This window comes from Lynx canadensis, chromosome C1 (assembly GCF_007474595.2).
Source record: "Lynx canadensis isolate LIC74 chromosome C1, mLynCan4.pri.v2, whole genome shotgun sequence".
Taxonomy (NCBI): Eukaryota; Metazoa; Chordata; class Mammalia; order Carnivora; family Felidae; genus Lynx; species Lynx canadensis.
The window spans coordinates 32,979,934-33,002,850 of NC_044310.1; the positions used below are offsets into that span (position 1 = coordinate 32,979,934).

The window sequence follows — 22,917 nt, forward strand, 5'->3', positions numbered from 1 at the left end:
GGCAAGACCCAAAGGATGATGAGTTAAGCAAGCAAAAGAAGGGAGAAAGGAAGAATGTTATAAGTAGAGGGAATAGTATGTGATAGCTTAAAGGAAGCAATGTCTAAAAGATCACCAGGAAGGTTGAATAAGGAATGTGAAAGAAGTGTCAGGAGGTAAGTTTAGAGAAGTCCTACAGAGTCCTGTAAATCACAATAAGGAATTTAGACAGTAGTAGTCACTGAAAGATTTTAAGTAAGACTGTCATGATGAGATGTTTTCAAAAGAACACTCTGGATGTCATGGTGGAGAATGTTAGAGAAAGAAAGAGGTAGAGACTGGCTAGGAGGCCACAGCAGCGCTCTAAAGAGAGGGGTCAGCAAACTGGTTGGCAGGTCAGATCACATTCCCTGTTTTTCAGTGGCTCATAAGCTAAAAATAAGAATGCTTTTTTAAATGTTTAAATAGTTGAAACGACTATTTTGTGACATGTAAAAATATGAAATTCAAATTTCAGTGTCCATAAAGTTTTCTTGGAACACAGGTGCACTTGTTTATTGATTGGCCGCTTTCAGGCTCTAAAGTTGAGCAGCTGAGACAGAACTGTCTGGTGTACAAAACTTAAAATATTTGCTATCTGGCCCTTAGAGAAAACGTTTGCCTACCTCTTCTGTAAGCAATAGATGATTGCCTACACTAGTGTCATGGCAGTAGCAATGAAGAGACTCTGGTTTGGCATTGAGAGATATTTATGACTGATTCTGATTCGGGAGGCCTTTAGGAGGTGGAAGTGACAGGCTAGATGACACTGCTGGGGTAAGGACTACTGCACTAGCTTGCTGTCTCTCTACTTCCATTCTCACCCCTCTTCAACCCATTCTCACCCCTCTACAACCCATTCTCCACACTCATTAGCCTTAAAAAAAAAAATCTTCCACTCCCTACTGACAATTCTAAAACTACCCTTTCCGCTATTGCCCTTAGGATAATTTCAAATAAAATGTTACTAATTTGAACCTGCCTACCTCTATAACCCAATTTTTCATTCTAGTCTTTCTCAACTACTTCACTTCCATTCTCCCAGACCCCCATCTTCTTGCCGCTAGGCTTTTCCATAAACCTTGCTCCTGGAGTCAGCATTCCACCTTATCACCTCCACTCCCAAAATGCTTTGTGCTTTTGCAGAGCTGGAGTATTTGTGGAGTGTTGGGTGTTTAAATTTCTGCCTTCATCCGTAGACTGAATTTAAGGCGGAAACTGACTCGCGAACCAAAGCATCCCCGGCCGATGGTAGATAGTAGAAGCTTAATGAAGAACAAATGAAGGTGGAGGACTTGAGCTACATCAGGTGGCAGCCTCAATTATAAACCATTTGTGAACTGTGGGTAATAATCCCCGTTTCGCATGGCTGTTGAAAGGATAAAATACAAGGGAAATGCCTAGCTTGCTCAATAAACGTGAGTTGAAATTAAATCTGATTTGTGTCCAATACAGAAAGACGTGAATACTTAACGAGGCAGTCCTTGCATGCCTGGTAAGATGGATCAGAAGGCAGGTCCCCGTGGAGTACACCACCGCCCTCCGCCCTAAATATGCTGAGCCGGGGCGGTCTGAGGGACTGCATGGTCCCTCCAAGGTGACTGACTGCTCCGCCGAAACAGACGCTCTTTGAATGCATACGTTCCAGAAACCCTCGGCTGTGCCGAGAGTACACGGCCATTGTAGAAAAGACGGCTTTATCCGCAGTAATGGTCCGGGGTCACAAGGACCACATTTACAGCAGAGGGAGAGAGGGAGGCCTTTCCTCCCTATGGGCTAAGGTGCCGTCGGGTCCCCTTCCAAGCCCTAGGGTCAAGGCCGGGTAATCCCGGCTCAGGCGTTTGGCGGTTGCCCTTCCCTTGGCCAAGACCCAGCCCTGGACGTGGGGCCCGCCCGCCCGCGCTGCAGCCTCGTGAAAGTCACGTTCACTCTGCCCGTCCTCTCGGGTACTCTATGGTTCTCGTGGTGACTCTACTCTAATTCTAGTTCCGGTCTCTATGGCGGCGGCGGAGGCAGGAACGGTTGTAGGTCGGCCGAATTAGCCGCCTAAGAGCCAATGAGAATGGAGGAGTGATAAAGTGTTAGCCAATAGAAGCCAGGAGTCGGGGTCAGGTGGTGAGATTGGCAGCACTAGTGGCCAGTGAACGATGCTTGGGGCGGGTCGCTCGCAGGGCTTATCCCGCCCGTCCCGCCATTCTCGCTAGTTCGATCGGTAGCGGGAGCGGAGAGCGGACCCCAGAGAGCCCTGAGCAGCCCCACCGCCGCCGCCGGCCTAGTTACCATCACACCCCGGGAGGAGCCGCAGCTGCCGCAGCCGGCCCCAGTCACCATCACCGCAACCATGAGCAGCGAGGCCGAGACCCAGCAGCCGCCCGCCGCCCCCCCCGCCGCCCCCGCCCTCAGCGCTGCCGACACCAAGCCCGGCACCACGGGCAGCGGCGCAGGGAGCGGCGGCCCGGGCGGCCTCACATCGGCGGCGCCTGCCGGCGGGGACAAGAAGGTCATCGGTGAGGGCCGGACGGGACGGGGGTGGGGCCGTAGGGAAGCCTGGCGGCGGAACCGTTACCCGAAGCGGGGCGAGCCGGCGAGCGCGCGGCCGGCGGGGACCGACTCGGCGGCGCGCGGCCGCCCCTCCCCCAGCCTTCCTCACCCGCGCTCTCGCGGACGCCGGCCCGCCCGGTCCGCGTGCCCGGCAGGCGCGCGCGCGCACCGTCTCCCGCGCCCCCTGCGGACCCCGCGCGGCCGCGCGCCCCTCCCCCCGGGCCGCCGCGCGCCGCCGACCGCGTGTGCAGCGGGGTCCCTCCCCTCTCCGGCGGCCGCGTGCGCTCGGGCCCGCACGCCGTTGTTCCGTCCCCCCCGGCCCGCTCCCTTCCGCGTGTACCCTGAGGGCGCGGCGCGCCGCCTACGCAGGCCCGTGTGGGCCGGACGCTTCCCCTTCCCTCACGTGCTCCCCGCCCCGCAGCCGCGCCCGCCCGCTGAGGCCCGCGCCCAGCGCCTGCCCACGGGCCTCTCCGCCGCCCCGAGCTCACCCACGTGTGCCGCGGGGCCCGTGCGCGGCCTCGGAGGAGAGAGGCTATCAGGGGGTCTCTGGCCGCTGCGGAGCGCGTGCGGGGCCGGGTGCCCCAGCGTGGCGGGTCTAAGAAAGGACGTCTGGTAATCGTGCGTTTTTTGTTTTTGTGTGTGTGTGTGTGTTTTTTTCCCCTCCAGCAACGAAGGTTTTGGGAACAGTAAAATGGTTCAATGTAAGAAACGGATATGGTTTCATCAACAGGTGAGATGACCGCTACCGTAGTCTCGGTCCTACCTTTTCGCTTGCTCTGCTCCTTGGGCAGGCCCTGCGGGCTTGGAAGGGGTTAAGCATGGATAGCTTGTTCCTTCTGGTGGGGTAGTGAGGTTTTGTTTTCCTTGAAGACTGAAGGGATTAGGGATCTGGAGATGGTCTTTTGTTTTGCAGCTAAATATTAATTTAAAGCTAAGTGAAGAGGCCGCTTCTGGTACAGAGCAATTTAAAAAGCGAGCGCAGTGGACGAGCCAACTCTCAACAGTTAGGGCAAACTCAGGTAACCAGGATCTAGTGTGATTCTCCGAGGTGCATTTTTATCCGTGTCACGTTAGTGAAATTGGTATTGAAAAATGTGATGTGATCCACTGGATTAGTACGTGGAGATTATTTCTAAGTGGTTAGCCTTTGGAGGTAACAAGAGTTGACAGTGCAGTAGGGGAGGTCTTGTCATCTTGACTGCTAAGGTTATATCGCCTTTGTTTAACGTTTCAGTGTATGATGTCTTGAAGGCCTTGGAGAAATTTCACGTTAGAACTACAATTTCTATTTGTTCCTGTGTGGCCTCTGGAAGAAACTACCCTTTTCCCTTTCTCAGGTTTTTTATTTCTCCTACTTGTTTGTTCTCATCTTTAGGATTAGTCCTTCGAGTCGTTTGTAGCAGTAGTGATGATAGCGTGCAGTTTTCATACACTGTACTCTTCTTCATGGTCTCCCTTGTGAGCCGGGCATCATTTCCAAGATGGCTGCCAAGCAAGGCTACTAGTGCAGTTGCATATGGGTGTAGGGCATGGTGTGTGCTCCTAGCACATTGGCCTTACAGGTAGGATACCTTCATCTCCGCGTTTTCTTACATTCTTGTTTCAGAAGGCATTAAACAACTAGAAAAGAACACCTAAGAGTAGGAAATAATACTGAATGTTTGTGTAATGGACACTACTGCAAGAAACCAAGTGGGCAAGATCAAGCTTAAAGACAGACATAATTGGCTGATGAAAAACCTTTCATTACTCAACCATAAAATATTGTGGAAATGCTCAAAAGCAAAAGAGATTGTAAGCATTTGATGGTCTGTTTTCCACGTTTGCAGTTGTGGGGAAATAATTTTGTTTCTTCCAAAATCTTTGGGGAATTTTCCATCTGTTATTAACACTTTTTGTGACAGGTCAAAGCTACGTTTTTTTCCTCAGTTTTTTTGATAATTGGTTACTAGTGATGAAGAGAATGCATGGGTGCTTATATTTGACCACTTTTTAGTTGCTCTCTGAATATTAGCATTTCAGTTATTATTTCCATCTTATCCTGATTCCTGATTCTCTTTAGTGGTCTATACCTTAAACCAATAGTTCTCAAATTAAAGTATGCTTAGTACCTTGGAAGGGTGTTAAAAATGCAAATTCCTGAGTTCTTCCCAGCCTAGATTCTTTGGTTCTGGGGTACATTTTTAACAAGAATTCCAAGTGATTATGTCTTGTGGGCCATTCCTTGAAAAATAACGCTTCTAATTTTTGACCCAATGTAATGCTGGTGTGTACATTAGAAGGGAATGTAATGTGCAGCGTTTTCTGTGGTTGGATTGTAGTTTGTGTACTTTTGAAAGTGTATGCGCGTGCCTTATTTTTGCTATATTTTGTTAAATGGACAGAGGTTATGATTTTTTAAGTGAACAGTTTCTATCCAAGGGTAAAAGTAGTTTATTTACATATTCTAAGTTTTTTTATTTCATGAGATGCCATTCCTTGAGTTATCTTTATTCCAACCTGCAATTAACCCAATTGGTAGTCCTCCAGGGCAAGTTAAATGTAGATTGACTTTTGATGATCCTTCGCTTGGACTGTCCTAACCTCAACTATTTTGTCAAGTTAACCGGTTTAAATGTGCTTTGTGTTTCTAAACTGGTTTCAATGATTGTAAGACTTTCAAGTCACTGTAAAATGTGACGGTAATAAGTCCAAGAGAAATTTACCTTGATGAAGGGAAAATGTAGGTCTTAAAGAACTATAGTCTGGAAGTTTGCGAGTTGGTTGGGTATGTAGACAGGGGTGGAGGTACCTGGCTGTCGATTGGGAGGGGGTGGGTAGACACTGCTGCTGCTGTGTAAGGGAGAGGATGTAGTCTTTGGGATGATGGCTGTGACTCTAATTTTAACCTTGGGAGTTCTGTGAGTTATAATCTAGGTTCTTCAGATTTTTATAATTAAAATTGAAGGTATTTTTATGTAAACTTTTTTACTGTTGAAGAATGTATTTTCATTGTAAATATTGTGATCTAAATTATTACCCATGAAAATAATGTTAGTTTTGTAAGGATTATATTTAAAAGCGTTTTCTTCTGGTGGTTTTATTGTACAAAAGGCATAAGAGCTTTTAAAACATCAAACGTTTGGCAGCTTTTGTTAGGCTGCAGAATCTAGGAATTGTGAGAAATTCATGGTTAGTCTTCCTGTGCTGTCTTGAACAATAATTGGATTATGTGACTAAGAGGGGTTTGTTGAACACCACCACCACTTCCCCCCCCCCAGTTTCTTTTCAGTTTGTTATGAAAAACTTCGCTCAAAACTGTTGGAAGATGTCATTAGAAGGATGCCGCAGGGGTCAGTGGTTTCAGGGTTTGGTTCTTTGCTTTTTAAATCTGGAAACCTGATTTTTGTCTTTTGCTTCCAGCTGTTGAGGATTAATCCATGCTCACCAAACTCATGAAAAGTTACCATGAGTTGGTAACAATGGGACATGCATCTTTCATAGTGACAACAAGAGAAATACTCTGACTCTGTTCTCCAGAGTACTTAAAAATGCTTAATTAATCATCCTAGGGTTTGGTGGTGAGCGAGGAATTTGGAGCAAAGAGAATCCAGTAGGGCAGAGGGCACAAACTGGTGACCTCCTAGCTGAATCTACCCCCAGATGTTTTGTTTGGACAATAGTGTTTTAAAAAGGATTAGAAATAATTACTGACACTTAGGGAGATAATACCCAAATTTTCAAGTTACCTTTTTTTAAGATCTGAATTTTAGCTTTGGGGCCTGAAGTCCATGTAAATAAAAATCAGCTGGCCATGAGTATTATTACAACTTTCAAATAGGGCATACATTCTTTTTCTTTACCGCAATATGACAGGTTGGGTTTTCTCCTGTTGTTGACTTCCCTTCCTGCTTCGCTTCTGTGTATGCATTTGAATTTATTACCTGTGGTCTAGGAAGATGTATGATAAACCAAGCCAAGGAAGGACTTAGCTATCTCTCTTTAGCAAAAATACTGAAGTTGTGGTTATCAGGTTTAGTCTCCCTTTTAGGGATTCCATGTGTATGTAACTGATGAAGGTGACTTACTTCACACAGTGATGGCACATAAAAGTAGCTAATATTTCTCAAACACTTAACACCAGGAACTATTGTAAATGCTTTAGGTGAACTAAACTGTTTAATTTTTAAAATCTTTGAGGTGTAGATACTATTCTGAAGACAGAGGTTGAGTGATTTGCCCTAGGAAGCATAGTAAGTGGCAGAGGTAGGTTTTGAACTGTTTTCTTACTGTGGATTTTGTTCATTAGCTGCTGTTCTACTGTCCCTGAAAATATAGGCCCTTAGTCCTCTTCAATTTGGTTGGTGTCCACAAAGTTACAGGTAATTTCTTAGTGTGGCTATTCTTAGCCATTGAAAGACCTGTTTTCCTAAGTGATACCCAGCATGTCACTGGAGCTCCTATATGTGCTCACTGTTAGTTCCCTGGATTTTAAAAGCTTTCTGCTTTGCACTGCCTGTTTCATGTAGTTCGGTATTGGCTATAATAGTCCCAGTTTAGTGTGCAGATTGGCTTTAACAATTAAAAAGGACTTGCTTAATAGTCAGTATTGGGATGCAGTTGAGGAATTAAAAGAGAGAGCCTTTGACCCTTATTTCTTGGATCTTTTCACCCCGTCTTTATACGACCTGCAAGCTAAGGACGGGTTTTACCTTTTTAAGGGTTATTTAAGAATATGTGACAGTCTGTGACCTTACGTGGCCTAAAGTATTTACTGCCTGGTTCTTGGATTTTAAAATGTGTAGACTTATGGAAAAGTGATTGCCAAGTCTTTTGGGCTATTAAAAATCAGACTGAAGTTGATTATGCACAGTAAGGTCTATCTAAATCATAGAAGACATGGGTAGTCTGTAATATAACTAAATGCTGTGACACTAAGAAGACTGTGCTACTAAGGCAGGATGGGTGGATGGAAGCATAAAAAATGATACCTAAATAGTCCTTAGGTCATGATGTATCATTGGCAGTCTTGAAAAAGCAGTTATTGGTTGTGGAGGGGGGATTTGTTTTGATTTCAGAACTGAGGCTTTTCAGACAATGGCTTTGCATACAAGGCACTTGAGGATTAATTTACATGCTGGTTGGGTTAGTTGCTCATCTTAAGTTGGCCAGAAGTCATCCTTGTTCACCAAGTCACTGATAATGTAAAAGCTTTTCATCTTAAGTCTAGAGAATGAATGTATTCACCTGCTGGGTTTTTTTTATGACTATAGAATTAATAATTTGTGCAATTGAGCAATTTAAGTTGTTAAAAGGGCATGGTGTAGTAATCTGCAACAAGGTAATAGAATAAGAGCGTTTAGTTATGGATAGATGAACTTATGTATATGTTAGGTTTCATTTAAGGCAGTGCTGTGGATGGGCGCAAAAGTTTCCTGAAATTTTAGGACATCTTAAAACACTTTAATCTGGATAAATTTAGTAGTATAGGAGTTTAGTGCTAGCTATGTGTTTTTGCCTTCATTGTGCTGCATTAGGAACTTTTAAGAGACTTGTATTTATAAGTCCCAGCAGTATTTCTCTTTAGCATTTTCCCAATTTAAAAACGGTAGCCTCTTTTTTTTCTTCAGCTGCTCGCTATCTGTGATTCCTTTTTTCCTTGAAGTCAGTACTGTGTCCTCATTTGCTGAATAAGGACAATACTAGTTAAGAGTGAGAAAACCTAAGAGGAGGGGTTTTTGTGAAAAATTTTCAGTATAAATAATGCCCTTAATAACAGCAAGAGGTGGAGTAGAAGAATACAGCAGAGAGCATACATCTGAGTGCAGAACAGGACTGTGTGCTATATGGAATGACACTGTTGTAATATTGTAGGCCTGTGCTGTCTATACGGTAACTATTAGACTTGTATGGAAGTGTAGTTAGTGCATGCATCTGAGAGACTGAGTTATTTTTAACTTGAATTTTAAAACATACCCAATTTAGTGTTTGTTTTGAACCACTTTCTTTTGCACAGCTTGCATTTGTGAACCTACTTTTCAGAAGTGTAAAACATAGAGCAGATTATGAAGGCTTAGTATGAAAAAAGAAATGTAAAATACTTGGCATTTTTAATAATTGATTTGTACGTGCTTAAATGCAAAACTCGTTTTATCTGTTTTTACTTTTTTTATTGTGACTACTGGAAAATAAACTTAGATACAGATTTCCCCATGTTGTCCAAAAGTAGTGCATTTCTGTGAAACCTTTCATGAAAGTGAAGTGGTGTAAAAGTTAAAGTGAACTTTTAGGTAACTAGGCAAACCTGTATTTATTTAGCTTGCATTTGATTTCTTTTGGACAGCAGTACTAGGCACTGAACAGCAAGTAAAATAATTGCCTCAAGTGGCAGCAGTAAGGAAGGGTTGAGGTTTGATTATAGTGTGGCCTTTAGGTAAGTGTTTTATCCCCACTATGCATATAAGGTAACTTGCCCCAGATCATGTAGTTAGTAATGGAATAGCCAGAATTCTAGCCTTGGCTCCAGTGGTTCTAGTAAGGAGTTCTAAACCACTGCTCTATGTATATTGCCTGCTCTTCTCTCCTCTTCACCCTCTCTGATCAGTAGGACTTAACGTACTATATAGTGTGTGGAAAACAATACTTGGTAATTCTGCTGCATTGCATTGAATGTGGTGGCCTTCTAGGTTGAAATCCTAGGACGGACCATGTCCTATTTTTGTTACTGTTGTTAGCCTAGTGCCTAGCTAGCTAGTTAGCCTGTTAAAGGGATGCATAAACTAGTCTGCCCTGCCCATAGTCTTCCACCCTCAGTGAAGTATGGTAAAGACAGAAGAAGTGTACCTTTTAGTTCTCGCGGATAATACCACAAAAGGTAAGGTGCAGTCCTGGGGATGTCTCTCTGTTCCTTCCTTATTACGTTAGTAACAGCTAAAAGTTTCAAACATACTTCTTGATGATCCATTTTGGTCAGCTTATTTTAATTGCTGCTTTTCCCTCTTTGGTAAGCTCTCTCTATATAGTAGCCGTGAGCATGCATTATTATTTCCCAGTGTTACTGTAGATAGGGGTCTACTCCACAGCGATTTCTATGACTTGTGAGGCCAAAATGGTTTTTACATTAGGGGAGGGGATATGCAGCAGAGCCTTGGTCTATTTACAGGGAATAATTTGTAGAGTGGGGTTAATGATGGTGCCTACCTTGGGTTGTGCGGATTGAATGGTATGTATAGTTAAAGCACTTGGGACAGTATCTGGAACCTAAATCCCTCAGTAAGGTATGCCGTTGTGTCTAGGTTTTCCCGTTTTGCAGGTGGAGATATAGTGAAGGGGAGGCAGCTTTCCAGGGTTGCACAGCTAATAGTGGAATGAGAACTAAAGATTGGATTTTCTTTTAGCAGTACCTTGAATTTCTGCACAGTCACTTAATAAGTTGCAACTAGATTGATTTGGTGCATCCAAACTGTAGTATTCTATCTTGGCTAAAACTGCATTTTTTGAGCTGTCAAATTTCTTCCTAAAATCAGATGCACTTTGGCCATGGTAATTCCTCTAACAGGCCGGTTTGTTGTCAAAAGAGTGAGTGCTGTTGTTGGCACCACACCAGTTAATGAGCCCATATTGGTTTCCACGTATCTTTGTACCTGCAGAATATCTTAAGCTGTCTTCCAAGGCATTGTGTATATTGCCTACTTTGTACTGTTTTAGGAAGATACGTTCTAACTAGATAAGTCATTTTGGTAAATTTTTTAATTCCTTTTACAACCTTGAAGTAAAATTGTAGATAAATTTTTATTGCAGTGCATAGTATATTCTGTATGTACATAGTTACTTGCAGCTGTATTAGAAGACATGATGAATAGTCAGTGCCACCACAAATACTGATCGACAAAAGAAATGATGTATTGGCTACCCAGATACGCAGGTCGCATTATCAGTAATGGAAACTTCTTTCCATGGAAGTTGCATTTTTAGTAAATTCAGTGCATGTTAAAACAGTGTAAAATACCAGATTCAAAACTCAAATGTACTGGGGTGCCTAGGTGGCTGAGTTGGTTAAGTGTCCGGCTCTACCTCAGGTCATGATCTCACGGTTTGTGGGTTCGAGCTCCACATAAGGCTCTGTGCTGTCAGGTCAGCTCAGTCTGGATCCTGCTTTAGATTCTGTGTTTCCTTCTCTCTCTGCCCCTCCCCGTTCACACTCTGTCTCTCTCTGTCTCTCTCTCAAAAATAAGTAAACATTAAAAAAGATTTTAAAAAAGCCCTCAAATGTACTTACATGAAAGTCTACTAGGGTACTAAATAATTCTTTACCTAGTTCTCTAGCGCCTGACACCCTTCACCCCAGTTATGGCAAATAGTGCCCGTCTTTGGAACAACTTTAAATGACCTGTGGTGGTCAGCACTGCCCCTGTTGAGAGTTCCTGTTCTAGACTTTCCTACTCTACTAGTTTTTCATTGTACTTCTTCTGAGGGCCTTAGGGTTCAAAATTAAAGGGTTCACTATTAAAGATCTTAATAGTGATGGCTATGGAATTGTTTGTAGGATGCCTGAGGACCTATTTGACAGATGGGCATTTTGGCAACCATAATTCCCTAGGTGTTCCTGATACTCAACTAGCTTATAGAAGTCAATTTTCGGTCACCTGCCTTGAGTAGCTTTTGCAGTGTTCTGCATTTGTGTGTAGGTTTTTCTTCTAAAAATTTAAAATTGTGTTCCCATAAATTAAATGTCCTCATGCTACGGGGGTTCTTTGGCGCGCAGCATTTGTTGCTCCATGGTTCAACAGGAAGCCAACAGTCAGTAAGCCAGTCAGTCTAATTCACTGTAACCTTTGTTCCTTTTGTCATTAAACATTAGAACTGTTATTAAGCCCATTCACTCTGATCTATCTGACAAAATGAAGAGGGTTGGAGGAGGTCAAAAAAGATCTGGAAATCTATTTCTCCTGTGGTGTTTACTTACAGTATCATTGCCTTCACTCCAGCGTCCTAGGTGAAAAGCTAAAAGCTCATTCTCCTATTTTCCTCTCACTTCCAAAATCCACTTGTTCATAAAATTTCCCCTGCTTTTACCTCAAGAAAGAGACCTCAAATACTCTCCCTCACATAGGCTTCCATCAATCCTGGTCTGGGCTTCTAGAATAGTTTTTTATTTTTTTTATTATTATTATTTTTTTTTTTTTTTAATTTTTTTTTTTTAACATTTATTTATTTTTGGGACAGAGAAAGAGACAGAGCATGAACGGGGGAGGGGCAGAGAGAGGGAGACACAGAATCGGAAACAGGCTCCAGGCTCCGAGCCATCAGCCCAGAGCCTGACGCGGGGCTCGAACTCCCGGACCGCGAGATCGTGACCTGGCTGAAGTCGGACGCTTAACCGACTGCGCCACCCAGGCGCCCCTAGAATAGTTTTTTATAACTAACTGGGCTTCTCTTGTATCTGAAATTTTCATAGTTGCTACTAGGTTGTAATATTTGATGATGTTATGCCATATTCCTCTACTCAAAAAAGCCTTTGCTGGCTCCTCTGCCTACATAATTTAGCTCTTGTTCTTTCCCTCCTCCACAGCCATATTCCTCATGACCCAGCCAGTTTGAACTCTTCTTGCATTGAGTTTGCTAGTTGCTGGTTTACCCATGTCCATGACCTCCTTTCTGTCTACCTCGGGAACATCTTTCTCATTTCCGTTAACTTCTCTAAGACTTAAGGCAAATGTTGCCTCCTTTAAAGTCCTGGAGCAGGTATTTTCAACCATATTTCTTTAGCACAGTTTAACTAGACATTTAATGATTGTTGCAAAATGGTGTCTGATAAGAAGTAAAGGGGTTGTGTGCTAGTAGGAAACTCATTCATCTTCATGTCCTTAGTTCTCCAGCACAATGCTTGCCTGCTTGCCACAGGAATGATGGGGGTATTGATGGCATCCATGTTTGTACCTCATTGTGGTCTTTTGTTTTTCTTTAAGAGCAGTTTTAGGTGCGTGACAAAATTGAGCAGAAAATAGATTTTCCATGTACACTGTGCTCATGCATGCAGCCTCCCCAACAGGGTCGACTCCTGCACGACCTCCACCTGCACTATCCACCACAGTAGTGACATTTGTTAAAATCAACAACCTTAACATTGACGTGTTGTCACATCACCCAAAACCCATAGTTTACATTGGTACTCATTCTCGGTCTAGTACATTCTGTGAGGGTTTTTTAGGAGTCACCTTTATGACCTCGAGGAGATCTTGGAAATTGGAAATGGTGAGGAGGAACTGAGAAGGAAGCTAGTAATTAATGGAATGAGCTGTATTTTTGGTCTCCTACTTAAATTAGTAACAGTGCTCTTAGGAGTAACAGTGGGGTGTGCTGGAACATTGTTTATGTTTAGTAGGATAAGTGTGACAGTTGCTAGTCACACCTTAATGGCTTAGTAGGTCACACTTGGACTTTTTTAAATCCTGCAGTAGTAACGTTACAACTGTTGGTAATCTCTTAGTCTTAAATGGAACAAAACAAAACTTTCTGCTTTAAATTTTCTAACGGCTGTATGGCAGCCAGAAAGTCCCAAGTGACGATAGGAAAAATGGGGGCGGGGGGAGATGTACAGAGAACCAAGCTTATGCTTAATCTTTGGTAACGTGAAATGTATTCCATTTTCTGACTTGTTCAACTTGGTTCTGTCTTGTAGGAATGACACCAAGGAAGATGTATTTGTACACCAGGTGAGTGCTTGTGTGAATGTTTACAATTCTGGTTTTAAGGGTTGTGAGAAGGGATGCATGTTTTCTCAACTATTGTTCCTTACAAAAAGGTTATTCTATCCAACCACCAAACAATTTAGTTCCCACAGGAAGTGCTCAAATGTATACATTGAAATATTGTATTGGCAGCTCACTTAATTAAAATAGGTGTATCTCAGATGGGTATTTTGTTAATAGTAGTTTTTAAATGATGAAGTCTGCTCAACTCATACTAAATTTTTAAACCCAATTTCAGAGGAAGAAAAAAAATCTCCCATTAACCTAAACTTGAACTAATAATGCTATAAATACACAGAAACTTTGGTGAGGTGTTTGCAAATGCTGCTAGGTTTTATCTCTGTGGTAGGGACAAAATCACAATAATCATGGGGGAGAAGTAGGACTAAGCTGCAAAACCTATAAATTTGAAGTGAATGCTGGGGGGAAAGAAACTAGCAAAGTAGCCTAGGCCCCTCTGTTTATGTTAAAACACTTTGAATAGGAATTACCTTTGGAGAATTTTGTTTTGGCTTGAAAAATTTAATTAAGAGTCCTTAGTTTAGGGTTGAGGTGAAAAGGCGGTGTGGCAAAGTTGGTAATTACTCATTAAATAATTTTTAGATTGGCTTCAGTGTTTTGTGGGTAAAAAACTAACACAGGATTAGGTGCTACAATGCTAAACTTTGACAAGTACATTTAAGAAAACTACTTTGGAAAATGCGCATTGAGGAATTTTATTAAAGCCACTGCCAAGTAAACACTAGTATCTCGAACTTAAGTACATCATGGGCTCCGTTGGACTTCATTATCTTCACAGGTGTGCTGTGGGTAGGAAAAACACATTTGTATGTGTGTACTTGAAGTTTTTTCACTAAGACTATTGAAATATTATCAGCTTGTATTGAAAATCACTTTAAGAACTTTTTAGCCACTTTATCTTTTTATTCAGACATCAAAAGACATAGTTGGTTTTCACACTCACTGTTAATCAGGCAGGTGTGAGCTTGGATGGCAGCATACTTCTTAGGAAGAGCTGTCTGAGGTTGGTACTTTGTCACCTTCTGAGGTATCCTATGCAGCATTCAGTGGCAATCAAGGGGGGAGCCAGATCAATTTCTTGAATATCCAAAGCCCTATCAGATAGTCTCAGGGTCAAATATATAAGAATGGAAACAAATGTTCTAAACATAGGGGCCCCTGGCTGGCTCAGTCAGAAGAGCTTATAATTCTTGATCTTGAGCTCATGGGTTCCAGCCCCATGTTGGGTGTACAGATTACTAAAAATAAGTAAATAAACTTCAAAAAACAAATTCTAAACATAAATATGGGACTGTTCAATGTTACTTTTAAAACAAGTGTTTAATAAAATTGAATGCCAACGGGCCTTTGTGTTCTTAATTTCCCTTCACATGTTCAAAAGAATATGCATAATTAGAAACAGGAGACAGCAAGGCTGGTCAGTCTTGTTACTTGTCAGCAACATTAAAGAGTTTGGGGAAATTGGGGTGTTTTGAAGATGCTGACTGAAAGAAGTTTTGAGATTATAATTCTCCATACTTCTGCTATCCCCTATGACTGCAGGTAATTGAGAGTTGGCTATATATGGAAGGTATGAAAACTTTGTGACAGTTTAGATGACAGATGAGCTCAATTATTTGGCTGAACGCATGTCACCCACTTGGTACTGACCCACAGGTGTCACCAATATGCTTTCCTCTTTATTTTGGAAGTGGTTTCAACATTTAGTTGTTTCTTGGGACTTTGGATGCTCAGGTCTTCGTGTATCCGGGAGACTGTAGTTCTGGGCAACTTAGCTTAATTGGCTTCAGCTTTGTTGGTTGTCCTGCCTCCTATGGAATGGAAATGCATGAGTGATCCCGTAATGGATACCGCTGTGATGTAGTAGAATGAACATGGGATTTGGAATCCCAAGACCTGGATTTAGAAAAGTCCATACTTTTTGAAGTGCCACTTAGCTGTGTGACCTTGGGCAAGTCACCTAAGTTTTTTTAAAGCCTGTTTAATTGCCTGTAAAAAGGGAGTAGTAATAACCTCACGTCATTTGTCATGATGAGTTTGACTGGGTAACACATGAAAGAACTTTATTAAGTAGTACATTCAAATGTGAGGTGTTATTCTTCCCCTTTTACTTTGTTGTAGCAGCAGTCTAGAGAACAAGTAACAATGTGAGATTTCTTGTATTCTGAGGAGGTAATAACTGACTATCCCACACGGTCAGATAATGTAAAGAGTGGCGCATAGTCAATACATGTGAATTGCATTTCCATTGAAGTATTATCACAGAGCGGTTGGAAGGGATTTTGGTTGACATTTGTAATTGAGTTTGATACGGTTAACACAGGGACAAAGTTGGTTTGGTCAACTTTGAAGCATGCAAAACTAAACTCGCCTGTCATCTAAACTGGCCCTGTGTGGGGCTAGCTTCTACTATTAAGTGCAGTCTTTGGGGGATAGATGGATATCCTCATTTTGTCTAAAGCTATATATGATGCTTTTGCAAAAAGCGTGTAAATACATATATATATTGTTGTGTCTTGAGTGTTAAATTACTTGTTTTAGTTTGGAAAATAGTGGTAAAATGCTGGGGCCTTGTAAGTTTAGAGTATTTTGGTTGAGGTTGGGGGTAGCATTGGTCCCTGTTTTCCTAAATTTATTGACGGTTTGGTCTTATTTAAAGCTAATATTAAGTGTATATCCAAGCTAAAATAATATTGACTCTGGTACATTTTGATTGAAAAAGCACATTATTCTCCCCTGTTAATCTATTTTTGGAATGTGATATTACTAGACTGCCATAAAGAAGAATAACCCCAGGAAGTACCTTCGCAGTGTAGGAGATGGAGAGACTGTGGAGTTTGATGTTGTTGAAGGAGAAAAGGTGAGGATGCTTTTTGTGTAAAGGTTTGACTTCAGTTTGGAAATATTTTGGAGATCTCATCCATTAGGATGGTGGCTCTAATGTGGATGGATGGGTCAGGTGACCACATGAACACAGGTGCATCAAGCCTTATGTGCTGGCTGCAGTTAGAGGGCAATCTCTTCAGAACAGTGAGGAACTGATACTTAATCATTTCTATGCACCCCTGGCCACATAGACCCTTTATTTGCTTTGTGTAAATTTTGTTAAGTGTACTTAATTCTGTTGTCACTGTCAATATATGATGGCTTTTGTAGGGTGCGGAGGCAGCAAATGTTACAGGCCCTGGTGGAGTTCCAGTGCAAGGCAGTAAATATGCAGCAGACCGTAACCATTATAGACGCTATCCACGTCGCAGGGGTCCTCCACGCAATTACCAGCAGAACTACCAGAATAGTGAGAGTGGGGAAAAGAACGAGGGATCGGAGAGTGCTCCCGAAGGCCAGGCCCAACAGCGCCGGCCCTACCGCAGGCGACGGTTCCCACCTTACTACATGCGGAGACCCTATGGGCGTCGACCACAGTATTCCAACCCTCCTGTGCAGGGAGAAGTGATGGAAGTAAGTTTTCACCGAAAAAAGTAAAAGAATGAACAGCATGCAAAAACTTTGAATAAGTCTGCGTTTTAAGCATATTGTGAGTGTCTGTCTGTATTGGAGCAGTTAATCTAATGGGAAGCATTTTTTTGATTCCTAATGAAAACCCCAAAGATTAATTTATAATATAATTACAGTTAGGTGATTTCTTTATTTTTAACTCCTGTAGGCAGACTTTGGATTTGTCTGATGGGGTTCATTTACTGTTACTGATTGAGTCAGCTTGATTGTCTTTCCAGGGTGCTGACAACCAGGGTGCAGGAGAACAAGGTAGACCAGTGAGACAGAATATGTATCGGGGTTATAGACCACGATTCCGCAGGTATGGTTTGTGTTAAATTTCTCAAGCATGTGTTAGGACTCAGCAGCATCATAATTCTCCTGCAGCCTTTTTGAGTCATTTATTTGTTAACACTTAACATTTTCTTTCATCAGATGCCTAAGAGGTGAACCTGAAGTCAGTTATCTTTGAGAATGTGTTCTTTGCATCTTCTTGCTGGTACTCATTAAAAACAGCTTGTATAGATGAGGTCTACTTTATATGATTGTGTCCCCCCCCCCCCCTTGTAATAAGGGTGTACGGAATTTCAGTTTTTCTGTCCTTGCACAGGTAAGAGAATAGTTCAACCTGTATTCTATTACATGTTTTAAGACCTGCTTCATTAGGAGGGAGATAGGTAAAGGTAAGCATTGCCTTTCAAGCGTTAGGAGTATCTGAACTGTACCTTAACATAAATGAGGAATCGATAGCGTAACCTCTTGAGATGGTATAATTTTCCATTAATCACGTCTCAATTGAGGGTTTTTTGTCACCCTTAAATTGCAAAATAAAATCACCCAGTAGAGTATAGAGTAATTGGAGAAGCGTTTCATGAGCCAGATGTGTTTGTTTAGTATATAAATATGCTAGTCCTCTTTGAGGCAGTATGCCCAGTCTGTCCCACAGTGGGTGGATAGAATGGTGTAACAGTTACTTTTTAAGGCTCTTTTTTTTATTAAAGCATTGAGTCTCTAGGTGTGATCCTATAACTAACAGTATACTCAAGGCAATACAGTAATAACTCTTAACTAACGATGACTTATATAGCAACTTTAACCGTTGATGCCTAAGTAAGTTTTAAGAAACAAATTCCTTACTATAAAAAGTATCTAAACTACAATATAGAAGTCTTCAAAATACATTGTGATTCTAATTTCTATTAAAGAGGTTTCTCACAACACCACCACCCCAATCTTTTGTGTACTTCAACAGAGATGGGATACTGAAGCTTTAGAAACTAGGGAACCCAGCTGAGATTACCCTATCTGCATCAGTATATATGCATTGAGAGTTTTGCAGTAGCCAGTGTCTATAACGTATTCTTGTTTCCATTGATGTATGTTGTGTCCTGAGTTTATAATTCATGAAAATAGCCTGGAGTTCTAGCTGGTTCATTTAAAATCTCCACCAGGAGTTTGTTAGCTGTGTGTTGGATGTTGGAGATAGATGGTGTTTCCCTGTTGAGTGTGGAAGATTATTTTTGATGCTGACAGATGAGCTTTGTTGATCTTGAACTCAGCTACTGTTCAAAGTAGTTTTAAGCCAACACAAAGATACCTTGTTGAAATACTGCAAATGATATCACAATGTCATTTTTCAAAGTGATCAGTGTTTTTAAGATTGGTCTAAAATAGGCTCTCGTGGCAGTTTCCATTATATCCAAGAGTGCCAACAGCAGAAAACTTGGTTTGCCTTTTTGTTATGCTATAAAGTTGCTTAAGTTTTCTGCCTAGCTTTTATTGGTGTCTTTAAAAAATAGCCTGTGAGTTTTTATTGTTGAGTGCTTTGGTTTTACTGTTTGCCTTTTAATTAGACGTAATAGTCTTCATTTGGTGGATAGACGGGTTGACAGAGCCACATACGATGCATGGGGTTAAAATCCTGATTAGTGTAGGTTCCGGGGCAAATTGAAAGATCTAAGGCAAGTATAGCAGTTTCACTGAGGAGACAAATGAAGTGGCAAGAAGGGAGAAGTGGCATCAAGAAAGTGTTTTTGAGAAGTAAGGGCACTACTATAGGCTGGAAAATTCAGTAGAAGACAATTGTCAGGAAAGTGAGTGTAGAACCATCTTCAGATAGGGTAGGATTTTGTCCACACTTAAGGGGTGGGCCCTTTGTTAGGAACCCTCGGTGTTTTATGTGTAAGAAGCCCGAGTATGTGGGTATGATGTGTTAGTGGCATCAAATGGAGGGGTCAGTGAAGAGGTGTGAGGAGTTTGGGCCAAAGATGTGGGATTATCTCAAGAAGAGAAATCAGGAAAATCAAATAATAGAATAAGGGTCACAAATTTAAAGTGGGGCCAACCAATGTGGTTGTGTTTTCCAGCCATTTTTGAGCAGCAGGCTCAGGTTGAGCAGAGTTGAATTTGTCCTACATTTGTTGATCCAAATGAAGAACCTGGGGTTGGGATTGGTTATGCTTAATTAATGGTCAGCTTTTTTACTTGGGTAAAGGGGGAGACAAATATTAAGGAAGATTGGGAGATAGAATAATTGTAGCATCACTGGATTATAAATTCTCATGGAAATAAAGAATGGACGAACAAGAAGGAATTAAACTAGGAAAATCGGAAAGGGTGTTTGGAGAATGGAATACTTGGAAATTGAGAGAACCCAAATAGAAGAAAACTGGATAGGAGGTAAAGAACTTAAATACCCAGGTTATTTGGGGCTGTCAGGATAACGATAACAGGAAAAGGATAGTAAATGGAACATAACCTAACATAAGATGTGAAAGCTTGGGGTTTTAGAAAGAAATGGGGAAAACTGACTTAGAAGCCACAGTGATAGGTGTAGAGCAGCCACTCTTGAAGACTTCAGGGGAGAGCTAGAGCAGTTTTGCCTAAGACTTGCAGTGAGGTCCCAAAACTGGGGGGGGGGGGGGGGGGGGGGGGGGAGAAATTAGAACCCATGATGACCAATATGTATAAAAGACATGATACTAATCTTGATGTTTTTGAGGTGATGTAATGTATGGATGGAGGAAAGGCCAAGAAAACCTCACTGGTTTCTAACACTTATAGTTATCAGCTGAAGAAATTCTCATCTTTTCTTTGGTAATAGAAGTGTTGATAATTTCTTTGATCCTGATCACCTTTAATTTCAGGCCATTGACCATAATATTGCTACAGTGTAAACTTGAACTTTGTTTTCTAAGTGTATAGCTCTGGATTTTAGTAGTATAGTCTCATAGTTATGCAACCATTACCACTATCTCTTAATTCCAGACGTTTTCACCCACCTCCCGCCAAAAAATACCCTTGCATCCATTAGCAGTCACTCATTTACTTTTTGCCTGTACCCCAGCCCCTGGCTACCACCAATTTCTGTCTGGATTTGCCTGTTTTGCACATCTCATGAATGGGATCATAGATTTGTATGTCTGCCCTCTTTCACTTTAGCATATTTTTTAAGGTTCATCCATGTTGTGGCATGTAGGATTTAATTCCTTTTCATGGGTAAATCAAGGTCCGCTGTATGGATATCCTATTTTGTTTCTTCAGCAGTCAGCTGATAGGCACTTGGATTGTTTCCACACTTTTGTTAATGTGAATATTGTAATCATAAAATAGATATTTTCTTGGGTATAGACCACTGAGTGGAGTTGATTGCTGGGTCACATAGTAACTCTAACAATTTGAAGAATTGCTGGACTCTTTTCCAAAGCTGCTACACTATTCTTATATTCCTGCCAGCAGTGTATGGGTTTCCAGTTTCTCCCTATCTTCACCAACACTGGTTATGCCTCTGATCTTTTGATTATGGCCATCCTGGTGGGTATGAAGTGGTCTCTTACGGTTTTGATTTGCCTTTCCTTAATGACTGATGGTGGCTGTGTGCTTTTGATTTCTTTTGAGAGAACATCTTGTCTTTGATTTTGATTTCCTGCCTTTTTAGCAAGTGCTCATCTATCTGTAAAGGGTTAGTGGCACTTGTTCCCAAACCTGATTACCATGAAGCCCATTTAAAATGACCTCATCCAAGTATCTGTGGTGTGTCACTTTTAGTCAGCTCATGATTTACTCACTGTATCATCTATTAAAAAGTTAGAATTTGCTGGTCCATTAAAACCAGTTTTAAACTCTCGTCTTGTAGTTTACACTTCCAAATCCTTGCACTAAACCCTCTCATTCAGTTTGTGAAATGCGAACCAAGTTTTGCGCTTCTCATTTTTGATAAACAGGCCAGATGTGGTGTTTAGTTGTCTGAACCAAGTGATAAACATTGGTGGGTGGGTTAAAGAAAGCGTGAAGGTTTTCTCACTGCAGTTTTGGCACAATGTTCACTCCAGGGGTCCTCCTCGCCAAAGACAGCCTAGAGAGGACGGCAATGAAGAAGATAAGGAAAATCAAGGAGATGAGACCCAAGGTCAGCAGCCACCTCAACGTCGGTACCGCCGTAACTTCAATTACCGACGCAGACGCCCAGAAAACCCTAAACCACAAGATGGCAAAGAGACAAAAGCAGCCGATCCACCAGCTGAGAATTCGTCCGCTCCCGAGGCTGAGCAGGGCGGGGCTGAGTAAATGCCGGCTTACCATCTCTACCATCATCCGGGTAAGTAAGCTTAGATGGCCTCTGGCTTCTGAGCAGTCATGCGTGGGGTCCGTTAATGCAATAGAAAGATGAGCCATTGTGACTTAGGGTCTCTTCACCCATATTAATTTTCTAATTCCCTAAATACGCAGTTTTGGTAGTGGCAGGTATCAGGGCCATACTTAGCTTCTCGCCCACCTCAGTTCTGACACTTAGAGGCCTAAGTATTTCTTGAATATTAATTAGAGCCTTTGTCAACTGTTCTGAATGAATTCTGTGATTTTACCAGTAAGCTGAGGAAAGTCTTGCTAACTTTATTTACCCTGAGAAGTATGATGGTTGCGTTGTGTTTCTTCTCAAAAAAGAGGTGGGATAGCTACTAGAATTCACAACCTGTGTGGTGATGAGCAATATAGTCTCTTTGGGGAAAGTGGCAGCTTTGACATCATACCAGTTCCAATATTAAAGGATTCCTTTGCATTCAACCATTTACTTGATACTCAGAGGCATGTAATTGTCTCTGTTTTGTTCCGGAATTGTCATTTTCAGCCAGTAATGCTTTTGTTTTTTTCCCCTCTGTTATTTTGTGGTAAAGGGGAGAAGGCATGCTCCAGCATCCAATAACTGGACTCATGCCTGCATTATTTTCCCCTCTGAATGGCAAAAGGTCATTCAGAACTTACAAGTAGCCATTCTTGTCACAGCATTGTCAGCCCCCTGTTGGAAAATCAGTGTCTTGGAATAAAAACATAGATTTGTTAATGCCTTCCTACTTAGCTAGTGTGATCTGGAGCAATTTGGTATGTACTAAAAGAATGTTGTAGACGATGTAGTGCGAGATGATCTTAAATTTATTTATTTATTTATTTATTTATTTATTTATTTATTTATTTTCTACAGTTTAGTCATCCAACAAGAAGAAATGAATATGAAATTCCAGCAATAAGAAATGAACAAAAGATTGGAGCTGAAGACCTTAAGTGCTTGCTTTTTGCCCATTGACCAGATAACTAGAACTATCTGCATTATCTATGCAGCATGGGGTTTTTATTATTTTTACCTAAAGATGTCTCTTTTTGGTAATGACAAACGTGTTTTTTAAAAAAAAGAAAAAAAAAGCCTGGTTTTTCTCAATACACCTTTAAAGGTTTTTAAATTGTTTCATATCTGGTCAAGTTGAGATTTTTAAGAACCTCATTTTTAATTTGTAATAAAAGTTTACAACTTGATTTTTTCAAAAAAGTCAACAAATGGCAAGCACCTGTTAATAAAGGTCTTAAATAATTGTCTTTGTGTATATTTTTGTCTTGTCTTATTTTAGTTTGTAAGTCCTTAGCTAGCTTAGATGATACTGGTAATTATTACTCAGGGAGATTTCCTTAAAACATGTAGTTCTTTAAGGGAAAGTATTTATTTTGACAACTTGGCCATTTTCCTTCTTGTAAGATTCCTTTGGCTGTGGGGGGCAGTGGTATAAAGGGGAGAGGGCATGCTCCAGCATCCAATAACTGGACTCGTGCCTGCAAGCCACTTATT

The 22,917-nt window shown here is 41.5% G+C and overlaps 1 protein-coding gene across 2 annotated transcripts; it reads left to right on the forward strand.

The window, feature by feature from the left end:
- Positions 1 to 2,206: 2,206 nt before the first annotated feature.
- On the forward strand, positions 2,207 to 22,670 carry YBX1 (Y-box binding protein 1). 2 transcript variants are annotated; one of them, XM_030324718.1, is made up of 8 exons: positions 2,208 to 2,525; positions 3,226 to 3,289; positions 13,220 to 13,253; positions 16,081 to 16,170; positions 16,467 to 16,769; positions 17,045 to 17,127; positions 21,137 to 21,402; positions 22,282 to 22,670. In XM_030324718.1, exons 1-7 carry the CDS (start codon positions 2,360 to 2,362, stop codon positions 21,369 to 21,371), a joined length of 975 nt encoding a protein of 324 aa, XP_030180578.1. In that variant the 5' UTR covers positions 2,208 to 2,359; the 3' UTR covers positions 21,372 to 21,402; positions 22,282 to 22,670. The 2 variants fall into 2 exon arrangements, with proteins under 2 accessions (XP_030180579.1, XP_030180578.1); XM_030324719.1 differs by lacking the exon at positions 16,081 to 16,170 and having other exon boundaries at positions 2,207 to 2,525.
- Positions 22,671 to 22,917: the final 247 nt, after the last annotated feature.

Coding starts and splice junctions, on each gene's coding strand:
- YBX1 (XM_030324718.1), top strand. CDS start 2,360: ATGAGCAGCGAGGCCGAGACCCAGCAGCCGCCCGCCGCCCCCCCCGCC. Junction 16,171..16,466: donor ATGTTGTTGAAGGAGAAAAG/GTGAGGATGCTT, acceptor TGGCTTTTGTAG/GGTGCGGAGGCAGCAAATGT. Junction 17,128..21,136: donor TATAGACCACGATTCCGCAG/GTATGGTTTGTG, acceptor TGTTCACTCCAG/GGGTCCTCCTCGCCAAAGAC.